We start from the raw sequence: 22,073 nt of genomic DNA, 5'->3' as shown, positions 1-22,073 counted from the left end.
ATGAGAGAAAGATGCCGTTCCTGGCCCTGTGCGCGCGCTGCAGACACTGTCTGGAAGGCCAAGTGGGCCTCTACCGTTTGGCGGCCGGAGGGGAGGAAGGGGAGGCGTGAGTCAGACCTTGGCCCCCAGCCCCTCAGCCTGGACCGCCCTACTCATTGTATTAACAGATGCTCCCCGTGCTGGGCCAGTTGGGGGGCTGGGGGCAGGGGGCTGGGGCAGGGAGCAGCCCCGATTCCCACCGGCTCCAGCAGGCATGAGCTGGGGAACCTCTGGCTATGGCCCGTGGTCCCAGGCTGAGGCCCGAGTGTGTCCCCAGCAGCTGCCCCAAAGCTGGAGAAGAGTCGCCTGTCCATCCCCAGCTCCTCCTTGGGGAGGGGGCATGGCTTTGGGGGCTGCTAGAGGTGAGAGAAAGGATGCGTTGGGGACCTGGGACAGCCACCGCAAGGGATGAGCCCCGGGAGCTGTGTCCCAGGGAAGGGTGTGGAAGACGGGTCTGCATTTGACATGAGCCATCCACCCCTCTGCACAGCACCTGCTCCTCGCCCAGGCCCTGGGCAAGTCAGGAGTGCAGGGGGGCCCAGCCCCACTGAGGACGCGGTAGAGGCCAGGGAGGACGCACGGAGACGCATGGGGTCTCACGGAGCCCTGCGTTCCAACCACATGACCTCAGACCAGCTCCCTCTCCTCCAGGACGTGATGGTACACTCAGCGGCTACTGGCGACTGAGGACAGTAGACACGACATGGGCTCCCAGGATAGTCAGAGGGACCATCCCAAAACAAGTGAGCCCACAAGTAGAAGGGGAAAGAGGTGAAGGGCCGAGACCCAGAATGCCAAGGTTGGTGGAAGCAGCTGGGGCAGGGGGCTTGGGGTGCAGCCCCTTGGAGGAGCAGGGTTTGAAGTGAGGACTCTCCAGATGCCGACAAGGTGCCAGTACATAAAGGGGAAGGGAACCAGCAGACGGGGAGCAAGGCCTGTGTAACACCTGCAGCCAGGGGTTGGCCAGCAGGGGGCAGTGCTGAGAGATGAGGCTGTGGAGGGCAAGAGCAGACGCGCAGGAGCACAGCCTGCTGTGGGTACCCAGGCCACCACGCTGTGCTCGGGGCCAGAGAGAAGGCACCACGTTCAGGCAGGACGTGTGACGGGAAACAGAGAGGGTTTGCTGGGGGCCTGGTGACAAAGTCTGAGCGGGAAGACGGTGTCCTGCATGGCCACCAGGGGTGGGGCCCCGGGCGGGCAGGGAGACAGAGAAGCCATCTCCCAGAGCGGGTAGGAGCTGGGCAGGGGAGCTGGCTCCGGGGCAGGCGAATCACGAGTTCGTGTTGGACGGGCTGGGGACGGGACGTCTGGGAGGGATCAAGAGCAGATGTGCAGCCGACGCAGGAGTCTGGGGTCAGCGGGGAAGGCTGGCTGAGGACGGATGCGAATCTGGGCGCCATCAGCCCGGAGACGGTGTTTACATTCAGGAGAATACGGCCCGGGAGCAGAGCAGCAGAAGAGGGGAGAACCCCAGGCAGGAGCCCCGGCATGGAAGCCCAGGGTTTGGCTGTGGGTCGGGGAGAAGCCGCAGCCAGGGCCACGGGAGGGCACCGGGACAGGGAACCACACGGTGGCCACTCGCAGGCTTGGAGGAGGAGGCAGGCGTTTAGTGCGTCGCTGGCAGAGTGAGCCCTGGACATTATCATTTCATTATTGTTATAGTGCATGTTCATTGTCTGGCACGGCACCTGTGGGGCTCAGTAATGGGCTGTGGTTTATGTGTGGCCTGGCTCCCGTGGCCCCCGCCTTAGAAGTGGGAGTTTAGAAGACCTTGAGCAAGCCTCACATTAAGATGCTGGGTACTGGAGCTGGCATTGTGGCTCAGCGGGTAAAGCCATATGGGAACGCTGGGGTTCGAGTCCCAGCTGCTCTGCTTCCGATCCAGCTCCCTGCTAATGAGCCTGGGAAAGCAGCGGAAGATGGCCCAAGTGCTTGGGCCCCTGCCACCCACGTGGGAGACCTAGAGGGAGCTCCTGGCTCCTGGCTTCGCCCTGGCCCAGCCATGGCTTTTGCAACCATTTAGGGGAATGAACCAGAAGAAGGAAGATCTCTCACGCGCTCTCTAACTCTGCTTTTCAAGTAAATAAAGAAAACAAATCTCTAAAGAATTTTCTTTTAAAGATGTTGGATAGTGAGGGAGAAGCCAGGAAAGGAGGCGTTAGTGAGCCTGAGGATGGAGGGAACTGCCAGGTCCCCCGTGGACCAAGTGCGCACAGAGGGCACACAGGTATGGAGAGATCCGGCCCCCCACGGCCAACAGGCCACAGGACGTGACTTCAGGAAGCTGCTGGGCAGGCATGTCCCCCAAACACGCACTGGGCGGAGAGCCCCAGGGGGACACACACCTGCTCACCAGGGAGATCTCGGGTATCCCAGCAAGCCAGGGGCGAGGTGGGCAATGCCTCCTGCTGGGACTGCGTTCTATGGAGAGGCAGAGAGACAGAAAGAGATCAACAAAGATCTCCTCTCTGCTGGTTCACTCCCCAGTGCCCACAACAGCCAGGGCTGAGCCAGGCTAACGCCAGGAGCCAGGAATTCCAACCACGTCTCCCACACGGGTGGCAGGGGCCCAGGCACTTGAGACATCGCCCGCGGCTTCCCAAGGTGTGCATTAGCAGGCAGCTGGAAACGAGAGAAGACCTGGGATTGGAACCCAGCACTGATATGGGATGTGGGTGTCTAACAGACATCTTCACCACTAAAGACTCCCCTTGTCTACAGCTGGGTCTCCACTGGCGTCATACAATTCTTCCCTTCGTCACCTCCCACCTGCCTCTCCCCCTCCCCCTCTCCCTGCCAACTCCTGAGCCCCCAGGATGATTCATCCAGAGACAAGCCACCCCTAGGCTCGAGCGTCCGGCGCCCAGCAGGCGCTAAGCAGCCAGTAAAGCTCACAGAAGTCCCAGGTCTGTCCCGGGCCTCTGTCCTGGGCTTCACGAAACAGTCACCATACAAGGCCAGCCCTGGGCTGATGGCTGCGTGTGGGTCCCCTCGCACAGTTCCCCCTAGCAACAACCACAGGTGCTCTTCCCACTCACCCCACCCGACAGGAGGAAGCTCAGTCATCAACCACTCGTCCCAAATCACCAGGTATTGGGTGATGGAGCAAGGGTTTGAGCCCAGGGTGTCTGGCTCCAAAGATGGGGCTTTCACCCACCCTGCCAGTCTTCCCCTGTGGGAAGGGGTCGTTACAGGGTCGGTGTGGGTGGGACAAGCCAAGCTCTCCCAGATCTGGAGGGGCGGGGTCCTCACTAAGAGGAGGATCAGAGGGGATGCTCGCCCAGCGTTCGTGCAAAGGCCCCGGACCCACTCCAGCGCCTCCATCCCCAGGAGCCCCTGAGTGCCGAGGAAGGGCTGCTAGAGCTTGGGCAGCAACACAGACTCGGGATAGGCCCTCATCCGTCAGCACACACTGAGTCTCTTCCTTGCGCCCAGTGTGCTGCATGCCGGGAGCCTGAACACCAAGGCCAAGGTCTCACATGCAGAACACAGAGACCTGCACGGCGGACCTAAGCGACCTCACCTGCTCCTCACAACTCTGCCAGGCAAACTCACTGGGTACAGAGTACAGAAGAGGGAATTGTGCCCCAGAGAGCTTGAGCAACCTGCCCACAGCCACACAGCCACACAGCCACATGGTGGCAGGGCCAGCATTTGCACCCCGCCAGTCCAGCAGCATCTCCTGGACCCAGCGACTCCCACCGTGTGCACCTGTCCACACACAGTTGCTCAAGTAGCAGACAGCATGGAGGGGAGGCCCAGTTCTCTGGCTCCATGCTACTGGCTACGTATCCAGGCTCTGCCGATGCCCGGCTACAGGCTGTGACAAACAGTTCACCTCATCTGAAAAGCAGGAGGAAAAGCTAGCTTGTAGGGTTGTCGTGCAGATAAAAAAAGTAATAACACACAGGTGGGCATTTGGCCCAGTGGCCCCGTATAGGAGGGCCTGGATTTGAGTCCGAGTTTTGGATCCGAGTCCAGCTTCCTGCTAATGCGCACCATGCAAGGCTGCAAGCGATGCCTCAAGCCGTGGGGTCTGCCAGCCGCGTGGGAGATCCGGATTCAGTTGCTGACTCCCGGCTTTGGCCTGGCCTGGACACAACCGTTGCAGGCACCAAGGGAGTGAACCAGCAGGTGAGAGTTCTCACTGACCGCTTGTCCCTCTTCCTGTGTGTGTGTGTGTGTGCTTGTGTGTGTATGTGTGTGCATGTGCGTGTGTGTATGTGTCTGCATGTGTGTGTGTGTTTCTGCCTCTCTTCCTTTAGGATAAATAAATACATTTTTAAAATTAAGATTATAGGGGCCGGCACTGTGGCATAGCAGATAAAGCTATCGTCTGCAGTGCCAGCATCCCATGTGGGCACTGGTTCGACACCCAGCTGCTCCGCTTCCGATCCAGCTCTCTGCTATGGCCTGGGAAAGCAGTGGAAGATGGCCCAAGTGCTTGGGCCCCTGCACCCACATGGGAGATCTGGAAGAAGCTCCTGGCTCCTGGCCCTGGATTGGCGCAGCTCTGGCCGATGTGGCCATCTGGGGAGTGAACCAGTGGATGGAAGACCTCTCTCTCTCTCTTTCTCTCTCTCTCTCTCTCTACCTCTCCTTCTTTCTCTGTGTAATTATGACTTTCAAGTAAATAAATAAAATTCTAAAAAATAAAATTAAGAATATAAACTGCTTGGCAAAGCACCTGCCATTCGATGCTCTCCCTAACTCCTCCCAGTGACTTGGTACCGAGGACTGTCCTCGTGTCATGGGCTAGGAGAGACATTCACCTGCCCAACGACACTGAGCGAGGATTCAGACACCCACCCCCTCCCAGATCCGCCCCGAACACAGCGTGCATGGTCCTAACCTTGAGCTTTGCTGCATGCGAGGGTCGGAGGAGTAGTGGTCTGCCTAGAGCCCCTCAGAACAGCCCCTGCCCTTGTTGAGGGGGGGTGGAGAAGGAGCCAGCATGAGAAGATTTTGTCCCAAAGGAGCCACGGAGTCACTCCCACCCTCCAGGCCAGGGCAGCTGCCTCCATGAACACATAAACAGAGAAATCCCTTGGGAAAGCCCACAAAGCCGCAGAAGGAAAGGCGGGGCCTGGACCAGAGCCCAGCTCCAGACCCCACCCAGAGGGGCGGGGGACACCTGCTGCCCCAGTGCTCCCTCGGTCCCACTGACTGTGCAAGGAGGACGGCGGCAGGCCGGGGCGACACACCAGTGGGAAACAGTCCTGGGCTGAGTCTCTGAGAGGCGGCAAGCAGAGGGCCAGGTGAGCATTGGAGCACCAGGCGGCACGGACCCCACGGGCATGGCAGGGAGGCAGGCCCGCTGATGTCTGGGAGACTGAGTGTCTCTGTGGTTCTGGAATGAGACTTCCTGCTTGGCAGTGGGTGGGTGCCATGCACCCCTCCTGCACCCCGTGTGTGTGTGCACGCGCACCCGGAGGGCAGCCATGGAGAGGGGAGAGGGAGATGGGATGTCACTGGGGGACGCGGGGAGCCAGCTGTCGGGGTGCCGAGCCAAGAGCCCCATGTCCTCCAGCCCGTGGGACCCAGTCATCCAGGCCAACACCCCAGCGCCCACGTGGTTTTCATTAGGCTCATTAGCAGCAAAACAGCAACAAGCAAACAGCACAGGGACCAGTCCTATGGTGCGCAAGCCCACTGCGACTGAGTTGCCAGTCTGGGGCCCCAGGGCCAGGATGGATGGCCAGGGGGACAGCAGGTGCCAGAGTGGGAGAGGGGGCACCAGGGCAGTGGGGACGGGCCACGTCCTGGAGCAGGCTGTGCTGCGGCCTGCTGATGCTATGACAACCCGCAGGCTCCCCCAGCCTCCAGCCTCCGGCCTCCAGAATTGCAACTCCAGTTTGGCATCCAGCAATGCTGGGGAATCACAAGCAAATTAGAAACTGAGACCCTCGGGGGCTGGAGGGCCACGGTGAGGCCCATCCCAGATGCCCCAGGCACGTGGGAGAGAAGTCCCCCCACCCAGCTCCAGCCGCCGGTTCAACCTCTGCCACGTGGTACCTGGGCAGTGCTCAGCAAAGGCTCAGCTCCGGGGCCACAGCTGTCCTGCTCCCACCTCCACCTCCACAGTGGAGATGGAGTCCCCGGAGGCCCTGCGACTCCAGGTGTGGTCCCTGGGAGCGGCTGCAGCGCGGTGCCAGCCCGGCCCGGCTCTGCTGAACCTGAACCTGCCCTTTCCCAAGAGCCCCCAAGGATCCGAATGGGCGGGAGCGTCCTATAATGGACCCCAAACTCTGTGATTTTGGAAAAATACCAGCACCAGGCCCAGCCCCCAGAGCTCCGACTTAGCATAAGGCCACCTGGCCACCCATTTGGTAGGAAATGGAATTGAAAGATAAGTTTATTTGGCTGCAAAATTTTTTGAAAAGCAGGGCAAGTGTTGTGGTGCAGTGGGTTAAGCCACCACTTGGGGCACTTGCCTCCTGGTTTGAGCCCCCACTCTGCTCTTCAGACCTGGCTTCCAGCTAACACAAATAGGAAGCATCAAACAACAGCTAGTTTCAGTCTGGCCCAGCCCTGGCTGTTGTAGGAATTTCGGGGGTAAACACATGGATGGAAGATCTCTCTCTCTCTCTCTCTCTCTCTCTCTCTCTCTGTCTCTGTCTCTGCCACTCCCTATCTGTCACTCTGTCTTTCAAATAAACAAATAAATCCTTTTTAAAAAATGTTGCAGCCCACACATCACTTTTTGAGAATACGCATTTTCCTTGAATTGCTGAAAGCCCTTGTACTGGCCCTACTACTAGCTGGAGACCGAGCACAAGCAGTCCTCAAAGAGCTCATGAAAATTTCATTCTATGAAAAGCTATGCGTGGATTTCAAATTTTTTATATCAAAATAAATTTATCCTTGAATTTCATTTTCCATGAACTTCGTGAAGTGCCCTCATCCACTGTCTTCCCAGAGACATTACAGAAAGAGAGGAGAGAGAGAGAGAGATGAGGGGGGTCTTCCATTTGCTGGTTCACCCCCCAAATGGCTGCAAAGCTGGGAGTCTGGAACTCCATCCAGGTCTCCCACGTGGGTGTCAGGGCTCAAGTGCTTGGTCCTTCTCCCGCTGCTTTCCCAGGCACATTAGCAGGGAGCTGGATCAGAGGTGGAGCAGCCAGACACCAAACGGTGCCCTTGTGGGATGCCTGCATTGCAGGTGATGGCTTAACCCGGTGTGCCACAGTGCTGGCCCCAGAATGTGTTAGAAAGGAAACCTTGGGGCCGGTGCTGTGGCATAGCAGGTAGAGCCATCGCCTGCAGTGCTGGCATCCCACATGGGCACCGGTTCGAGTCCTGGCTGCTCCACTTCAGATCCAGTTCTCTGCTGATGGCCTGGGAAAGCAGTGGAAGATGGCCCAAGTCTTTGGGGCCCTGCACCTGCGTGGGGGACCTGGAAGAAGCTCCAGGTTCCTGGCTTCAGATAGGCGCAGCTCCAGCCACTGTAGCCATTTGGGGAGTGAACCAGCAGGTGGAAGATCTCTCTGTCTCTGTCTCTGTCTCTCTGTAACTCTGCCTTTCAAATAAATAAAATAAATATTAAAAAAGGAAAGAAAGAAAGGGAACCCTGGAGTCAGGTGGCCTGGACTCAGATCCTAGCTCCGCATTTCCTGGCTGGTGACCTGGGCGATTTACTTGTCTGTGCCTCAGTTTCTTGAGGGGGGTAGCAGTGGCCGTGTCGAGTACACCTTGCACCAAGTGAGTGCTACCCAGGCAGCGGCTTTGGTCACCGTTGTCACTGCCTCTGCAGCCACAAGCGATGGCACAGGTGTGGAGGCCCTGGCTCTCCCTCCCTCTCCTTGGTTTTCACGTAACCGGGATAGTCTCTGTCCCCTCTCATTCACACCAGCCTGCCCAGCGGCACAGCAGACCAAGAGAGGATGGCTGTGGGCATGGGGCAAAGGCTCATCTGGCCCTCGGGCCTGAGTACCCGACATGGGCCGGGGCCACCGAGCCAGCGGCCAGAGTGAAGGGGGATTCCCAAAGCACACAACACAAAGGGGGGCCCTGGGACCATGCAACGTGCAGAACATCTGGGGCCATGTGTGTTCTGCAGACACAGGCGGCGGTGCAGCACCCTGGGGACCCTGTGGGTGGGGGGGAGGGCGCCGGAGGGAATGCAGGAAGCATTCCAGAAGCCAGGAGCAGGGGGCTGCTGGGAGAGGCTCTGTCCAGTCGGAGACATTTTAAACCTCCCCCCTGCAAGCGCCTCCACGCTGAAGTCCCTGAGCCCGGCCCACCCCAGCGGAGAGGGCAGCGGAGGGGGCAGGGGGCACTCACGTTTGAGACAGTGGTTGGTGCTGTTCGCGCGTGTCCATCCCGGGCAGCACTGTCCCCCGCAGACGTTCCTCCTGTGGGGTCAGCAACACAGGGTCAGCATGAGGATGCTCAGTGCTCTACAGGAGGGGACAGACTGTCTCCGTGGCCCTGGGGCAGGCACTGTGCACGCCCAAGGGACAGCAGTGTGCCTGTCTAGGATGGAACCCGGGGCCCCTGAGACATGTCACCACCTCTCCAACCTGCCTGACCGGGTGACCGTAATGATTCAACAAGGTACGGATGCTCAGCACCTGACACAAAGAAGGCAAAAGGGACAGTGGTCGTCAGGATGACAACCGAGCAAGCGCAGAGAAAGGACAGGAAAGAGCCGCGGCCAAAGACCCAACCTGGGTCACTCACTAAAACGCAAATACCACAGTCCTCGCCGACCCTCTAAGAGGCAGCTGGGAGACACATATAAAACAGTGACAAGGACAGGCGGACGTGTCACCCGCCACCAAACTTGCACGTGGAGGAGCCTTGGCCCACAGCAGGCTGCTGTGTGGTAAGACTGAGACCCGAGGAACAGGGCTCTAGAACTGTTGAAGAACTTGGGACCAGTGCAGTGGTGCAGTGGGTTAACACCCTAGCCTTAAGTGCTGGCATCCCATATGGGCGCCGGTTCTGGTCCCGGCTGCTCCTCTTCCAATCCAGCTCTCTGCTGTGGCCTAGGAAAGCAGTAGAACTATTTAAGAAGAACTTACGGGAGAGCAAGCTCATGGGAAGCCGGGGCTGGGGACGTGGTTACGTCGTTTCATCTGGGGAGGCTAACGGGGCTCATTGTACATGGGATGGAGTCCTGTGCCCAGCCACACCTTGGTGCTGGCTCTGAGGGCAACCAAAAGAGACCCTGGCCCGCAATACCGGGGCGCTCAGTCAATGCACCCCAACTGCCTCTGGCACCAGTAGCACCCCAGCCCTGATTCTCCAGCTAACAAACTCAGTCTTTCTCCTCCAGAGAAGCCCTCTGGGGTCCAACTCCGTGGCCCAGGCTGGGCCCAATCACGACCACTGGGGATTGTCCACTGAGTGCCCACTGACAGTGGAGGGGGAGGCCACGGGCAGAGCAGGGGTGGCCACGGCTCGGATCTCTGTGGCCAGCACGGCGAGCATCTGGTCCCGGTTAGGAGTTTGTTTGACATTGGAGTGGACCCCAAAGCTTGTGTGGTTTTGGGAGCCTTTCAAAGAATTCAAAATAAAATTCCTGCAACTTAAAAAAGCCGAGGCCCATTCCTGGCCCTTGGGCCCTCAGTTGTGGATAGCTGCCTCCAGGGAGCGCCCCAGGATGTCCCAGAGCCCTGCCTCGCGCTCCACCACCGCCTTCGACCGCTCCCTGGCTCCAAGAAGGCCCCCTCCCCACCAGGGCCCTAACTCTGGGGTCTGGGGAAGAGGCTGCCCTCGCGACACGGGGTTCTGGAATATGAGCCCTGGTGGAGTGACAAGGCCCCCTTGGGCCGGGGAGGTCTTTGCGAGGAAAGAGGATGCGTGCCCTGGGAGTATCAGAGCTGAGGGCCCTGGCAGGGCTGTCACCGCATGGACTCCTGCCCAAGGAGGCCCCTGCAGGACGGCTTTGCGGCTGCGTGTAGGAGGGCAGAGACTGGGCCAGCCTGGCCTACCCACAGGGAAGCCCCCAGGGCTGTCACGACACACGGGGACCGGCCAGAATCACAAGCAGAGGGGCCGGGCTAAGCTGAGGGGTCAGGCACCCAGAGAGAGCTTCTGAGAGTCGCTTCTCGGCCGGTATGAGACACATAGATCCGAGCCCAGTGGGAAGTGGCTGGGCAGGGGCTCTGGCTAGCAGGGGGAGCAAATGAGTGTGACTCCCTGGGACTCTGGCCCCCGGAAGTCAGCTCTCATACTGGTCAGAGACCACACAGCTCCCAGATGACACCACTCAGCAAACAGCAGCCTCACATCCAGCTTAGGAAGAGCCCCGACAGACCTGACCGCGGCTCCTATGCTCAGATCCTCCCGCGGCTCTCCGCTGGCGGCACCCCCTACCCCACCTGTGCCTCCAGCTGCTTCGGCCACCCTGCCCACCTCCCCCGCACTCCTCCAAGGTCACGAGGCCACCACAGATGTCGCACCGACGCCTTCACGCCAGCGCCCCCTCCACCCATGAGGCCTGCCCCGTGTGCTTGCTAAGTGATGTCCCTTGCCACCAGCAAGACCTCCAGGTCAAACGTCCCCTGCCTGATGCCAAACCTCGCGACGGCCACCCCGCCTCCCGGGTCTCCATCAGCTTCATCCCATGTTTCCCGAAAGTGGGAGAAGCGACACTGAGTGAGGACAGGCGACCTGGGGGTTCCACCATCACCAGGCTCGGCGACACTGGGTCACATGGTAAGGACTCTCTGGGTCGCTGAGGGTGTCGCCCTCTGAGGCTGGATGCCCTGCCAGTCCCCCTTCCACAGCTCTATTCTAAGACGGTGAATGGTGCCGGAACAGAACTGAAGAACAGTTTGTTTTCATTCTCAATTTTCCTACAATCGCCGCCTCTTATGCAAGTGGTCCTCCTTTCAACTCACCCTAATGATACAAAGCTTCCTTTCTATTATGAATTCATTTATGTAGAAAAATGAGTCAAGCCCTGTTTGTAATAGCAGCAAAAAATGTAATTCATTCAAAGATCCAAACCAGGAGGACAGATAAATAAACCATGGTGTACTCAGACAATGGAATAATAAACAAGAGTTAAAATGAATAAACTCGGGCTAAACGTATTAACATGAATAATCTCAGGAATCTAATAAGGGGGGAGCAAATTATGGAAGAACACAATATGGTATCATTTTTCTGGGTTTAAATATGCAAAAATAATATTGTGTATTTTATGGATACATGCATCTGTAGTAACAGCATTAAAATATGCATTGGAGGGGCAAGACTCTGGCCTAGCAGTTAAGCCACAGGCTGGGATGCCTGCCTACTGGAGTGCTTGGGTTCAAGTCCCAGTTCCTCTCCTGACTGCAGCTTCCTGTATATATATATATATATATATGTACATATATATATAATATACATATATATAAACTATATATATATATATATATATATAAACTACATGCATTGGAATTAACTAAATTCAAGTTAGTGGTTAACTCGGAGGAGGGCAAATTTATGGAGGAAATTTCAATCCAACTAAAAATGTTGGAAGCAGGGTGGACAAAGTGCAGGCTCCTGAGTCCCACATCTGAGTGCCTGGGTTCCATACTTGGCTCTGGCTCCTGACTCCAGCTTCCGCCCATGCTGACCCTGGAAGGCTGCAACGTTGGCCCAAGGAACTGAGTCGCTGCCGCCCACGTCGGAGGCCCAGACTGAGTGTCTGCGTCCCAGTGTTGGCCCAGCCCAGTTCTAGCTGAGATCTGGGGAGTGAGTCAGCAAAAGGGAGCTTGCTTTCTGTGTGTCACTGTCTCTGTCTCTGTCTCTCTCTCTCTCTGCCTCTCAAATAAAGACAGAAAGAAATATTTTTTAATCAGAAGCAAAATAAACCAAAATATTAAGGTGTGGTAAACCTGGATTGTGAGTTTTAGTATTTCCAATACCTTCATCTTTTTCAAAAACTTCATAATGTACTTACAAATAGATAACACTCTAGTCCTTGTTATTTTAACAGCAGATAGAGAAAAAATAATATCAGAACAAGAGGGAAATATTATGAGGGTCACAAGCTGTGAGACTGGTTCCGGAAATGCAGAAGATCGGGAAACAATGACTTAATAGGTCCCCTGCCGACAGTACATTTCATTAGGACAGGCACTGTGTCTGCTCTGGTCACGGCTCTATCCCAAACATTTCATGCCATGCCTGGCACACACTTGGTAAGCCCTCGCTGCGCGCACTAAATGCCAACCACGTTGAGAGTTCCCTGAGGACAGAGGCTGTCTTGGCCACTACCCCACCCCTGGGGTCCAGCACAGCCTAGCACACAGCAAGCCTTCTGCAAACACGTGGTGACCGACCAGTCCTGGCGAGGCAGTTCCAAGCTTCACCGGCAGGTGGCACTTGGTCATTGGCTCGCGGCATCCCACCAGGCAATGGCCAAAGTAGTCCGCCTGGCCAGAAGCCAGGAGCCAGAATGGGCTTGAGTTGGGGAAGTCAACGGACAAGGCTGCCACTCAGCCTCAACGCGGCTGACACGCAGTGGCTGACTGGAGTGCCAGGAAGCTGCACAGAAGACGGCGGGGGAGAGGAGCCACACGCAGCACAGGATGGTCTGTGTGCGCCTGAGGACAGCAGGGGCCTGTGGGTGGCACCCGGCCCATACACACACATCTGTGCACGCCTGCCAGCCTCGCAGTCCCAATCTGCTTTGCTCACCAACACCTCGCTTCACAAAGTCTGATCCTGCCCTGTCCAACCCCCACCCCGCACTCTCAGCCTTCCCTCCAGCTGCGCTCAATGCCTACAGAATAAGCTACTCCATGATCCGGCCCTATCTCTGTCTCCAGCCTCGGCCCTGTGGCTTCCCTACACCAGAGCTTCAGACCTGCCCCTGGAGCAGTGCCAACAGCAAAGAGCCCTGGACCTTGGCGGTGCTAACTGGCATGCCACCCTCACCTCTGCCTACACCGGGGGATGGCCACTGATCCCCAGGGGGTCTGCCCCACCCCCGACACTTAACAGGAAGCTTCCAGCACTAGAAAGCTGCACACAGGTATCTGTTCACCTCTCCAATTTGTTTTTTTAATGTTTATTTATTGTCATCTACCTGACAGGCAGAGTGACAGAGAGAGAGAGAGAGAGAGAGAGCGAGCAATCTTCCCTCTCCTGACTTGCTCCCAGCAAATGACTCCAACACCCCAGGCTAGGCCAGGCGCAAGCTGGAAGCCAGGAACTCCATCTAGTTCTCCCACCCGGGCGGCAGGGGCCCGAGCCCTTGAACCATCGTCGGCTGCTTCCCCAGGAGGAATCAGCGGGCAGCTAGATTGGAAGTGGAGCAGCTGGGATGGGACAAGCACCCGGATAAGGGATGCAGGTCTCCCAGGCAGTGACTTCACCCGCTGCACTACAACACCCTCCGGTCCCTCCATCCTGATTTTAAGTCACCGAGTTGCTCTCCCACCAGGAGCCACGCCCTGGTCTCTGGGCCCCATCCCCTTTCTCCCGTTCCACGTGCGCTCTCTTTAGAGCATCTGTTCACTCGTAGTCAGGACAAGAAAAACAGCAGCACAGGTGCCCTATGAATACCTGTTGACTGATCCTCTGCGTAAGCAGCTGGACAGTGCCCGGACTACTCTGCCAGCTTCCACCCGGCCCTTACCTGGGCAGCAGGGAGTTCACGCACCCGCTCACTCATCACTCAACGGACACTTAGTGAACCCCAGGTGCAGACACGGTTCGAGGCACCAGTAACCCAGAAATGAGAAAACAAAGCCCCTGCTTTCCCACACCCTGCGTTAGTATGGGCTGGGAGGCCAGATCCTAAACACAAACAGAGCATGTCGGATGGAGAGAGTGCCGTGCAGAACCATAAGGCAGCCGGGACAGTGAGAGAGGACGGGGCAGGAGCGGTGGGAGGAGACTGTCCCAGCAGAGAGCCGGATGAGGCCAAGGACCACAGTGCAAGCAAGGGCCACGAGGCCTCAGGAGCAGGATTGGGGGTGATGAGGCCTTCACGCTGCTCCCCAGGACCAAACTCCACTACAACTCACACCCAGGCCACGCAGGGCTGCCAGAGCCCTTCCCAGCCTTGCCGAGGGTCCCCCGCGACCGGGGCTCCGGGGTCTTCAATCTAGAGACACCTGTCAGACTCGGGCCAGGCTGAGCCCCCTGGGCCATGAGCAGCCGGGGTGGAGGATGGGGGTTTTCACTGGGCGACAGCACCCCCGCAGCGAGCAGGGGGCGGTACCCCCAGAGGATTGGAATGAGGCTTAGCTTGCAAGTCACGCCGACACCCACACACGCTGGAGCACTCCACTCTCCACGTATGCACCGTGCAGGCGCTACATCCGGGTCGATGTCCTGTCCGCAGTGCCCCCAACCACGCGCCCATTCCACTCCCAGCCCACTGGCGCCTTAACCCATACACGTGCCCGGGGCGCGCGGCTTCGTTGCCAATCCCTTACCCGAAGATGCCGTCCGCTTGAGCCCTGTAGCCCCCTGCCCTGGCCCAACCTCCCCAAGGCCCCCAGCTCCCAGCGCAGACACAGGGGCTTCCTGGTCGCAGCGTCGCCGGCGTCTGTCTGCCGGGACGCGCGAGCTGAGCGCGGGAGGAGCGCGTGCGCATCAGCGGCGCCCGGCGAAGGCACTGGACATTGGGGCTCGCGGCGAGCTGGCCAGAAAGGGTGAGGATGAGCTAGGGCTTTGCCTCAACACCCGGAAAGCGGGTCTCAGCGTGGCCCTGGAAACTCGGGGCTGCTTCCCCGCGGAGGGACCGGGGCATGGCCGGCGCCCACTTCGCGCCCGCGCTCCCCTCCGCGAAGGAGCGCACGGGAGCCCCCGCGCGCGCTCCTCGCGTCCCGCTCGCTTCCCTTTCCCATGCTCACCCGGTGAGCCGCCCTCGCGGAGCGGCCCCGGGCCGTTGCGGGGTCCGGATGCGCGAGAGAGCCGGCGCGGCCCGGGCCCAAGGTGCGGGCTGCGGCTGGCCCAGGGCGCTGTTTCTCCGGTTCTGCGCAGGTGGCTGGACTCGGCGCGGCTGCTGCGCGCGGGGCGGCCTCCTGGCCTCCGCCTCGGCTGGCCTCCTGGGGCTCCCCCAGCCCGGCGGGGTCCGCTCCGCGGGCGGCAAGCCCGGGACGGGCGGGTCCTGCTCGCGGAACAGGCTGTACACCTTGGCTGGGTTAGCGGCGGCCGGGTGGCTAACCGCAGGGCGCCGCAGCCGGTTCGCGTCCCTGCCAGACGGCTCGTATCTCCCCACCGGGTCCCTCTGGGCATGGCCCATGCCCACGAAGAGGGCCAGGACGAGTGGAAGGAAGCCCCGCCGGGGGTTCCACCGGGAGCGCCCCGGGTGGCTGGAGGTGGCCGGCGGCCCCATGGCGCAGGAGGCAGCTGGAGAGCGGAGCGCGCGGGGGGACCGCGCCGGGCTCAGCCGTGGGGGCGCCCAGCCGCCCGCGGACTGCTCTGCCGACCCGCCTGGCGGTCCGAGTCTGCGGGCCTAGGGGGCCCTGAGGGCGGCCGCTGGGGGGCCGAGTTGCCCCCTGAGTCTGGAGTCGGCGCTGCGTCTCCAGCCGGGCGCCCACGGCCGCTGCCCCGGCGCTGCAGCCGTCTGAAGGGGATTCGGAGGGTTTTATTTTTGGAAACCTCCTCCTGCTTTTTCGGCTCTTTTATCCACACCATGCCCCCTCCTCGGAGGGACAGCTCGGCCCCCTCATTACGGAGAGGGAGACAGAGGAATTCCAGCAACACCCACTTTGGCACCGGGAAGCGGGCGGGCGGCGAGGGGGATTAACCCGTGAGGAGCTGAGGACTGGCCGGGCAGATGGCGTGTGCCGGGACAGGGGCCCCGGAGCCACCCTTCTCCGGCCCTGGCCGAGCTCGCACTGCTAACCGGTCCCGAGGTGATCTGGCCCTGACCTCGAGGACAAACTCCCGGACGGATGACCGGGGCGGCAGCCTGCAGTCACGAGGAGCGGGAGCGGTCCCGAGGCCTGGGAGACAGGTACAGAGCCCAGGGCAGGTGCGCCCGGGCCCTCTCGCCGCCTGCCCCGGCCGCTGGGGGCGCCCACCGCGAGTGCGGGCTGGCGCCGGGGCAGCGCCGGGAGCTCCCGGGCCCGGGCCGCGTGGGCGCGCGCGCCCCCTGGTGGAGCCGGCCGCAGGCTCGGCGTAGCGGCAGCGGTGGAGACGGGCCGGGCGAGCAGCCTTGGCAGCTTCGACTTCATCCATCCCCGGCCTGCCGGGTCAGGCCCGGCCCAGGCCTGGGACGGTGATGCTGGCCACTCTTTTTCACAGAGGTTCAGACGAAGAGCCTCTTGAATGAGGGCACACAAGGAGATGCTGTGTGTCCAAGAGGGGACAGGGAGGGACACCGGCCTCCTGCGTCCGGTTCAGAGTCCTAGGCCAGCCCTCACTCCCTTGAGTGGGATTCCACGGGCGCATCTTCCTGCGCTCGCTCCGGTCTCTCCATCCTATTGCCCTGTGTTACCTTCCCTGCTTCCATGTCCCCTCCCGTGGTTGCCTCTGTAGCTGATATTTTGGATGGTCGGAGCCTGCGCAGGAACAATCGGGAGCAGCTGCATTTTCCTCTGCTTGGGCCTTCAACCCACGGTGGTGAATGCCCACTCCCTCCCCTTGGTGACACCTGGGCCAAGACCTTTGCCTGCCTACCCCTGCCAGGATGGTTTCCTAAGATCAGTGCACACGCACTGGAGGCTGCTCCTGTTCCAATCAAAACCTCACTGTTGAGTCAGTGTTCCATCCAAGTTAACACTGACCCTGCCCCCCAGGCCTGTCCCTTGACCAGAGACCCCACAGCGGGGAGCCAGGCGTGGCCGGCCTGTCTTTCTGAGCCTCCCTTTCTTCTGCAGCTTCTCTGTGTCAAGGTACCGGGAGAGGTGTCAGTCTTGACTCCTCCTACACTTGTGTGCTCTTGGAGGTGGGGGGGGGTCTCTTTGGAGGACCTCCACCCAGCACTACCATTTGGGACACGGGAGCGCCTGTAGCTTCCAGCAACGCAGCCAGCCTCTGTGGAGGGGCGGCCGTGGGGAGCCCGCCCGTCTCTTCCACAGGTGACCTGTGCCAGGCTCTCACTGTAGGGGGCGCGAGGGCACTCTGCACCCTGCTTGCCAGCCCTCGGCGCTGGCGCTCAGCTGGCTGCCTTTCATTTGGAGACCTGGCTCCAGGCATGGGCTCTGATCCTTGTGGAACCTGTTCTGCCTTTAGGGAAGCGTTGTGGAGCGTGAGCCTGGTTAGCCTCTCCTGGCTGGGCTCGGCAGCTTCCGCACACCTCCTGAGCCTGCAGGAGAAGTCCTGGTCAGCATCCTAAAAGCCATTCACTGTGCAGCTCCCCAGGCCACCACGAGCGCTCTGGCTTCCCCAGAGCCTGGGACCGCCCTTGGTTCTATGAGACAGCCAAGCAGTGGCAGGGCCGCAGCGGCTAACTGAAAGAAAGAATAAGCCCGTCAAGGAGGGAGGGCTAGGAGCCGCACGCCCATTTTAGGGGAGAACGACTGAGTCCTGAGTGGTAGCTGTTGGTCCAAGTTTCTGGCCTTGCATCTTCAGGGTTGGCTCCAGAGGCCCCTAGCCCTTGCATCTGGGGACGAACGTCAATCCCAGTTCCTGGAACGTTCTGTTCCCTCCACGCCGACCTGTCCTCGCCCAGGTAGCTGCCCCGGCTCTGCAGGTGCAGCTCGCTCACTCGCCCCTACCTGCCCCGTGCCTTCAGGAAGCTCTCCTCGTCCTCCCCCAGCGCTTACCTCGCAGCCCCCTGAGCCTCACCAGGCCAGAAACCTTGGCGTCATCTGCGTCCCTGAGCTATTTTTTCCTCCTATGTGTCCAAGTCATTATTACTGCTCCGTCTCCTCCGTCTGCATTTCTGGAAGTCTGCCGCCCATTCAGCCTCTCGCCGTGACCTCAGCCCCAACCCTCCCTTGCCACCCAGCGCCTGCCCACTCTGCAGCCAGGACAAGGGGTCCCTGGAAATTCCCTCCCTGTGCTCCTGGGGACCCCCCAGCATGGCTGATCTACTCTGAAGACCCGCAGCTGCTGCCCGTCTGCGCGTCTGCCCCTGGCTGCCCGCCCCTCCCCTCCCCTCGCCTGGAACTCTGCAACCTGTTGATGCCGCGCTTCGGAATCGCCACTCTCATAAACACTCGAGTTCTGTTCTTTTATTTTTTTTTTTTTTTAAGCTGCCAAAATTTATGGAGTCCTCTACGGTCCAAGCGCTGTGTTAAGCGTGCTCCATAACTTGGCTCGTTTCACCAAAGGAAGGCAGTGTGTTTTAGTTTCCACACAGACAGCGGAGAACACGGGCTGGGAACAACTCCCGGCTTGCCCGAGATCACACAGCTAGCTGCTCGGTGGCAAGTGCAGGATTCAACCGCGGTCGGTTTTCCCCACCAGCACTCGAGCTCTTAGGAATGCACCCTCCCACCTCCCCTCTCAAGTGGTCCCTCACTGGGGTGGGGGTGGGGGTGTCATCGCCAAAGTCCTGAATTCCCGAATGGTCACACTTGTCACATTTCCATTCCCTGGAGATGGGGAGTTTCCGGAACGTTCTGACCCCCCATCCCACTCTGCCTGGTGAAAGAACAGGGGCTGTTTATGAGGGCGCCTGACTCACGGCATCCCCACCCTGCTCCCCGCTTCCTCCCTAATGAGGCCGCAGAATGCTGGTGGCCAAGCCCAGTCGCCCATCTCTTGGCTCCAGGAAGGGAAGTCATCTCTGGAAAGCCCCACCGAGAGAGTCCCAAGGTGCTGATACAGAGATTCCGGCACAGGCACACAATGCCGGGGCCGGCAGGCTGCTGGGTACCCAGGGCGAGCTCACTGTGTCCCCACGTCTTGCTGGAATAGTGCTGGTAGCCGGAGGACTCTCTGAACCCGAACTAATGTGGTAAATAAGGACCCCGAGCAAGGACCGGTCTCTGCTCCCTGTGCTCGGCCGCAGGCTCTCACCAGACGGAATTCTGGGGAGCTTTCTTCTTTGGCAGTGCCTAGACCTCCAGCTCTGAATTCCTCTCCCCAGGAGCGCTTGCTCCCCTGCTCAGAACAAAGAACATGCTTCCTGGTTAATCAGGAGTCAGGATGCTGAAGGAAGGCTGGCTGGACACACAGCCTTCCAGATGGGAGCAGCGCGCAGGCTCGGGGGTCCTTGTGTGGCCAGGACCCTGGCACTGTGCAGAGAGAGGCCTCCCAGGCCCATGGAAGCTGCCAGAGCCCCTCTGCTTCAGACACCACAGTGTGGCACCCCCTAGAACTCACCGCCACCCTGCCCTGGCTGGCCAGTGCCTGTCCCTGGCCCCCACTCCCCACCCCTCGAGCCTGACTTGCTGGCTGGGTGGCCATCGAGTGGATGCCCTGCAGAATATTCTGGAAAGGGCCCTCCCATTCCCCTGTGGCAAGCGTTTCTGTCTCCTGTGGATGAAGCTCTGTTTTCTTTTCTTTTTATTTATTTATTTAAGAGAGAAAAAGCGCTGAGTGGCCGCTGCGCTGTTCCCTGAGGGGTATTGCTGGAGCATTGCCGTGTACAAGGTGCTGTGCTAAGTGTCTGACTGTCAGGGTCTCCAAGGATACTCAGGATAATCTCACGAAGGAAGTACCATACCTTCACCTGTCAGAGGAGCCAATGAAGCCAGGAGGCGAAATGACCCACCCACCAACCCAAGGCTACCGGTGACTGCCCTGGGCGTCACTCCCGGTTTTTCTGGTCCCAGGCCCTAAACCAATGCCAGCTTCCAGGGGAGGGGAGACCACCTCCAGCTGTTTGTGGTGTGATGGGGGTACTGCTGGCTGCTGGCCCTGTCACATACCCTGCCATAGCATGCTGGCTGGGGCTCCATGTTGGGTCGGGACAGACGAATGCCATCAGGGTGAGTTTCAGTGAATGCCATCCCCACCCACCGAGAAGGAGGCAGACAAGCTCACCCTATCCCCGGGAGCTTGCCGCTGCGGGCTGAGGCTCACCCCCACCCTGGGTCGTCTCCGCAGCCCCCGAGGGGAGAAGCCTGTGGTCCGAGGTCTCACCGCCCAGAGTGGAGCCAGGACGCATCTCAGCATCTGCCTGGCTCCAGGGCCGGCGCTTTTCCCACCACGCACTCTGCACTCGCTCCGGGATGTTCTGCCACCAGGACCACCTTCAAAACAACCCACTTCCCGCCGCTTCCAGGCTCTGCTGCAAGAGGGGGCTGATCCCAAAGCTCTGCATTTCGCAGAAGCCCAGAGGTCATTTCCTACTTACCTGCAGTCTCTGGCTGGAGGGGGAGCTTCTAGAACTCGGGGGGCGGGGCGGGCGTGGAAGCATAGCTTCTCCTGATAGAGTCTCTAAGACAGGAGCAGGACCACTGGGGAACTGGAGACCCCCACCTTTTAATTCCTCCCAGGAAGACCACAGGGGCTTCCTGCCCTCCCCTGGGGTTGGGGGAGTTCCGGGGGGATCATGGTCGGGCACACCTGTCACTGTCCCCAGAGGCCAGCTCAGTGGGCTGGGGGAGTGTGCAGGTGGATCCAGGGGGCTGGCATGGCCGTGCAGGTGTCTGAGGACCAGGTGGACGGGAAGCCACGTCCCTTGGCCATCACTGGGCTCTCCCAGCCTGTCCCCAGCCTGGGCTTCCTGCTGGGACACAGTGACAGCTGAGGGGTGAAGCTTGTGGGGACAGAGAAGAGGGGCTGCTGTGGGGTCTTTTCCAGAACCAGCTTTGGCCAGGGAGGCCTGCAAGGCTCCCTTCTGCTCATCAGCAAGGCAGAGACGGGATGAGGAGGCCCTCTGCCCCATGTCTTTGGCCCGTCTTCCCCTGGGGTATGTGTTGGGAGTGGGGCCCTTCACTGGGGTTCGCCCTGGTGCCTGCTACTCTCTCAGGGACCCCAAGCCCGTGGGGTCAATGCCAGACCCTGAAATCCACCCCCCAGGCAAGGGCACAGACATGGGGCGGAGGGGGAGGGGAGACATGGGTGCAGCCAGGTCCCGCCGGGCCCCCGCCGGGCCGCATGACTCACGCCCCGTTTCCGTCCACTCTGGTCTGAGTGCCTTGGCCCGCAGGCCTCTGGGAGGTTGTAACGCAGCCTGGCCCCTCGCCCATCAGGGCTCAGCAGACACAAATGAAAGATCTCAGCGCTCAGGAACTCACACAGACAGCACAGGCACGCTGTGTGCGCTGCCTCGCCAGGCCAGACCACGGCCAGGGGTGGCTGTGGCCAAGGCAGGCGGCAGAGGCGCCTGCAGCTCCTCCTCCACCCCCACCCCAGGCGGTGGCCAGGGGCGGCCTCTGCCCACGTGCTCTCCCCCGCGCTCTGGTCCCGGCCTGAAGACCACAGTGCCACCAGCATCTCCTTAGCACCCCACCTCCACTGGACTACAAGTCCCCAGGGGGCTCAGCAGTGAGGGCCACACTGCCTGGACCTTCCAGGAACAGCCGACCTGTGACAACTAACCGCACAGTCTCTGCGTTCTGCTCAGGTCACGGCTCAACAACCTTCAATGGCTCCCCACTGCCTCCTGGGCCTGGCTCCTACCCCTCCCCTCCTTGCAGGCTGAGCCTCCCCCTAGCCTCCTCCCTCCCTGCGTCCTCTCACCCACGTCGCCCTCACGTTCTTCCTCTGGAATGTTCTTCATCACCCCCATCTGTCCTCTTACTCCCATCCTAAAGACCACCTCCTCCAGAAAGCCTCCCCAGATGCCTCCCTCCGTCTAGGCAGCCTGCTGTCCCTCTAGGTGTGGCCCTTGATTCTGGCACAGTGGGAAGAACACCAGGTTTTATAGTTCTACCCTCAGCCAGTTCTTTTTTTTTTTTTTTTTTTGACAGAGTGGACAGAGAGAGACAGAGAGAAAGGTCTTCCTTTGGCCGCTGGTTCACCCTCCAATGGCCGTCGCGGCTGGAGCGCTACGGCCGGCGCACCGCGCTGATCAGAAGCCAGGAGCCAGGAGCTTCTCCTGGTCTCCCATGGGGTGCAGGGCCCAAGCACTTGGGCCATCCTCCACTGCACTCCCAGGCCACATCGGAGAGCTGGACTGGAAGAGGAGCAACCGGGACAGAATCCGGCGCCCCGACTGGGACTAGAACCCGGTGTGCCAGCGCCGCAAGGCAGAGGATTAGCCTGTTGAGCCACGGCGCCGGCCTCCT

General features: G+C 60.1%; 1 protein-coding gene across 1 annotated transcript in view; it reads right to left on the bottom strand.

Moving 5' to 3' along the window:
• LTBP2 (latent transforming growth factor beta binding protein 2) overlaps positions 1 to 15,352 on the bottom strand; it is an 89,251-nt gene extending 73,899 nt beyond the window's left edge. Inside the window, exons 1-2 of the mRNA XM_062181633.1 lie at positions 14,850 to 15,352; positions 8,323 to 8,393 (exon numbers count right to left, since the gene is read on the bottom strand). Of these exons, the coding sequence (XP_062037617.1) occupies positions 8,323 to 8,393; positions 14,850 to 15,334 (556 nt within the window). The 5' untranslated portion in view covers positions 15,335 to 15,352. The remainder of the gene's footprint in view (positions 1 to 8,322; positions 8,394 to 14,849) is intronic.
• Positions 15,353 to 22,073: the final 6,721 nt, after the last annotated feature.

The sequence above is a fragment of the Lepus europaeus genome, chromosome 22 (genome assembly GCF_033115175.1).
Source record: "Lepus europaeus isolate LE1 chromosome 22, mLepTim1.pri, whole genome shotgun sequence".
Taxonomy (NCBI): domain Eukaryota; kingdom Metazoa; phylum Chordata; class Mammalia; order Lagomorpha; family Leporidae; genus Lepus; species Lepus europaeus.
This window is presented reverse-complemented; position numbering and strand designations above follow the sequence as displayed.